At 44.1% G+C, this 3804-nt stretch overlaps 1 protein-coding gene across 1 annotated transcript in view; it reads left to right on the top strand.

Annotated features, from left to right (window-relative positions):
- LOC102811728 (ectonucleotide pyrophosphatase/phosphodiesterase family member 7-like) overlaps nt 1-3382 on the top strand; it is a 32314-nt gene extending 28932 nt beyond the window's left edge. Inside the window, exons 4-5 of the mRNA XM_006874914.1 lie at nt 2826-3063; nt 3204-3382. Coding sequence (XP_006874976.1) covers nt 2826-3063; nt 3204-3382 — 417 coding nt within the window. The remainder of the gene's footprint in view (nt 1-2825; nt 3064-3203) is intronic.
- The last annotated feature ends 422 nt before the right edge of the window (nt 3383-3804 follow it).

The following is a 3804-nucleotide window of genomic DNA, read 5'->3' as shown; positions in this document are numbered from 1 at the left end:
TGTATCTTTTTTTCATCTCAATGATTGCAGTCCCCTCCATGACAGTTAAAACTCCTTCCTCCATCCCTTCTCAACTTTGTTCTTAGGAAAATGTTGCCCTTTTGATTTTGAATGATTGACCATTCTATGGTAAGCATACCATACTGGTGTTGTTGTCCCCCCTCTTTACCTATCTTCTGCTTTGCTGAAAATTGGGCTGTGAGCTGAAGGTTGGTCGAGGGCCATAGTCTTAGGTTCCTCCAATCTCTTTCTGACCAATAAACCTGGTCTTTTTTTTCTCTCTCTATTTTTCACATAAGTTTCAGTTTTGCTCCACATTTTCTCCCGCTGTATCCAGGACCCTCTAATGTGATCCCTTTCAGAGCAGTTGGTAGTGATAGTCCGGCACCATCTAGTTCTTCTGGTCTCCGAGTCGTGGAGATTGGTGTCCATGTGTTCTATCAGTCCATTGGACTGGTTGGTTCCAAGAATCTTCACTTCTCACACTCTTCTTTCTTCTGCCATGGAAAGATCAAGAGCTGCACCTTAGGTGGCCACTCATGAGCTTTCAAGATCCCAGATACTACTCACCAAAGTAGGATGTAGAACACTGTCACTGTGTACTGTGTTATGCCGATGGACCACAGTGTCCCCTGAAACCACAGTCCTGAGCTCCCAGGCCCAGCCATTCACTGCCTTAAGATGTGTGATAATATCTAAGAAGTTTTCATCATCTTGCCTGCTGTAGGCTCTACCACATTCAGAGTTGTGTTTGCAGGAAAGGTAAATACCCATGTACAAATATCCTCTTTCAAACTCTTATATCTTTGGGGGATATATACGTGTGTGTGTGTGTGTGTGTGTGTGTACATACATACAGGACATTGTTGTTCCAAGGTTGTGTACATACTGTGTGATGCTCTTGATGTCATCCCACAACTCTTGTGGTCTTCAGTCTCATGCATCAAATCTGTTCTTCAGATGATCTCTAAATTCAGGTGGGATGTGTTCAATATATTTTGGCTTTCATTGTTGTTGTTGTTGTTAAGTGCCATCGAGTCGGGTCCGACCCATAGCGACCCTGTACAGGGTTTCCGAGGGTGTAAATCTTTACGGGAGTAGAAAGCCTCATCTTTCTCCCGCGGAGCGGCTGGTAGTTTCGAACCGCTGACCCTAAGGTTCGCAGCCCGATTCGTAACCACTACGCTACCAGAGCTCATAGAATTGTTTTAATTTTCTTTAGCTTCATCCTGAACTCTCATATGAGCAATTGATAGTCTGTTCCACAGTCTGACCCTGGCCTGGTTTTGGCTGGTGATATGCAGCTTTTCCAACGTCTCTTCCCACGGATGTAGTCAATTTGATTTCTTTGTATTCCATCTGGTGAGATCCATGTGTATAGTCGCCTTTTGTGGTGTTTAAAAAAGGTATTTGCAATGAAGAAGTCATTGATCTTGCAAAATTCTATCATGTGATCTCCGACACTGTTTTTATCACCAAGGCCCATTTTCCAACTACTGATCCTTTCTCTTTGTTTCCAACCTTTGTACTACAATCACCAGTAATTATCAACACATCTTGATTTCATGTTTGATCAATTTCAGACTGAAGAAGTTGGTAGAATTCTTCAATTTCATCCTTGCTGGCTGTTGTGGTTGCTGTGTAAGTTTGAATAATAGTGATATTGACTAGTCTTCTTTGTAGGCTTGTGGATATTATCGTATCACAGCCAGTATTATACTTCAAGATAGATCTTGAAATGTTCTTTTTGATGAACACCATCAGCTCACTAATTCCTAGGGTATCGATCTTTCTGTGTTCTGTTTCATGTTAGAAACTTTCAAATTTCCTAGACTCATATTTTGTACATTCCGTGTTCTGATTCTTAATGGATGTTTGTCTTTACTCATTTTGAGTTGTGTTTCATCAGTAAATGAAGGTCCTGAAAGCTTGACTCAATTCTTGTCACCAGATTCAGCTCTACATTGAGGAGGCAGCTCTTCCCCTGTAGTATTTTGAGTGCCTTCCAACCTGAGGTGTTTATCTTCCAGGACTGTATCTCTTCATGTTTCAATATTCAGTATTTTGGTGCTATCTGACAATGTTCCACTAATGGCTAGACATTGACAAGTAGTCTGTATCTCCTTCTTACTAGTGTATCTTAGTCTGAAAGCTCAGCTAGAATCTCTCCACTATGGGTGACCCTGCTGGTATTTAAAATACTGGTGGCATAGCTTCCAGAATCACAGCAACATACAAGCCACCACAATATGATGAACTGACAGACAAGTGGTGGATAGACTCAGGCTAGATCCCTTAAGTCTGGGCCCCAGATTCCTCAACCTTAAAATGGGAGTGGTGATAACTGCTCCCTCCCAGGGCTGCAGTGAGGATCAGAGGAGTTAATATATATTTGTAAAGCACCCAGGACAATTCCTGGTACATAGTAAGCACCATGTATTTTAGCTTATTGTTATTGTCATGGTCATTATTATTTTCCTGCCATTTCTCGTGGGTTTGCTTTCATTATTTTGTTTGTTACAGGTCTTCGATTCTTTCCCATTCTTTCTCCCAAGGAGTCCTGGTGATGCAGTGGTTAAAGCCCTTGGCTGCTAACTGAAAGGCCAGCAGTTCAAACCTACCTACTACTCTGAGAGGGAAAGACCTGGCTGTGTGCTTTAGTAAAGAGCATGCATCAGTCAGCTCCATGATAGCCGGGTTTAGTCTTTCTGCCATTGTTCACAGTTTCAATGATTTCAGGACTACGGCAGCATGGCATTAACCAAGAGACAGTTTTCTTTCAGGGGACTAGCATCTAAAATCACTTTCTACTTCTTCTTTCCCAGCGACTTATAATATATTTCAACAAAGGGGATCACGGCTTTGACAACGCTCTCATGGACATGAAGACCATCTTCAGAGCTTTTGGGCCTGATTTCAAAAAGAATTACCTGGCAGAGCCCTTTGACAGTATTCACATCTACCCCCTGATGTGCCGACTGCTGGGGGTCACCCCCGAACCGCACAACGGCTCACTGGCGGTCACTCAGGATATGCTCCTGAATCATTGGGACCAGCAGGCAGGTGAGACACCACAGCAGCTGCCAGAAAGCTTTCAGCATAGGTTGGTCTTTCCTAAGGTAGAAAAGATCTGAGAAAGTCATCTCCGGGGAGGTGGGAGGGCCTTAAACCCCAGGCCGAACACAACAATGCTGCACTTCTAGCAGCTTCGGCGCCCGCAGAGCACGGGCACAAGAGCACTCAACAGAAAGAGCCAGCTGGGGATGTTTCACCTGGCACCTTCTGGGCAGGGGGACGGAAGCTGGACACTAATCCCTCTAAGCCTCGGGAAATCTGGAAAGGAATCTACCCCCAACACAGCCCTTCTGGACACCGAAGATAAGCCTGTGCAGTGCAACTAGCAAAGCTTTATCCTTCATTTCACTTATTGCTGAACAAAGAAGAAAAGGGGGAGGTATTCATTCTGTCAGTGAAGTCTCTCCCTCAGATTTCCAATCCCTAGAGCTGGGCCAGTCACTACGAACCATACAAATGAAGAATGGGTTCATCTCTGGGGGTCTAGTAGCAACCATCTGTAGTAGGTTAGTTGTCTTGCCAATTTGTCAATGTGGTGGCTGGCTTGTTGGTGGGCTGCTAGAAGCTATGCCACCAGTAATTCCTATACCAGCAGGCTCACCCATGGTGAGGGGCTTCCAGACTAAAACAGATTAGGATGGCGGCAATCTGCTTCTGAATATCAGCCAATGAAAGTCTTATGGATCAAAACAGAATATGGTTCCATTTGCTTACTTTGGACACCTCAGG

The sequence above is a fragment of the Chrysochloris asiatica genome, unplaced genomic scaffold (assembly GCF_000296735.1).
Source record: "Chrysochloris asiatica unplaced genomic scaffold, ChrAsi1.0 scaffold00305, whole genome shotgun sequence".
Taxonomy (NCBI): domain Eukaryota; kingdom Metazoa; phylum Chordata; class Mammalia; order Afrosoricida; family Chrysochloridae; genus Chrysochloris; species Chrysochloris asiatica.
This window is presented reverse-complemented; position numbering and strand designations above follow the sequence as displayed.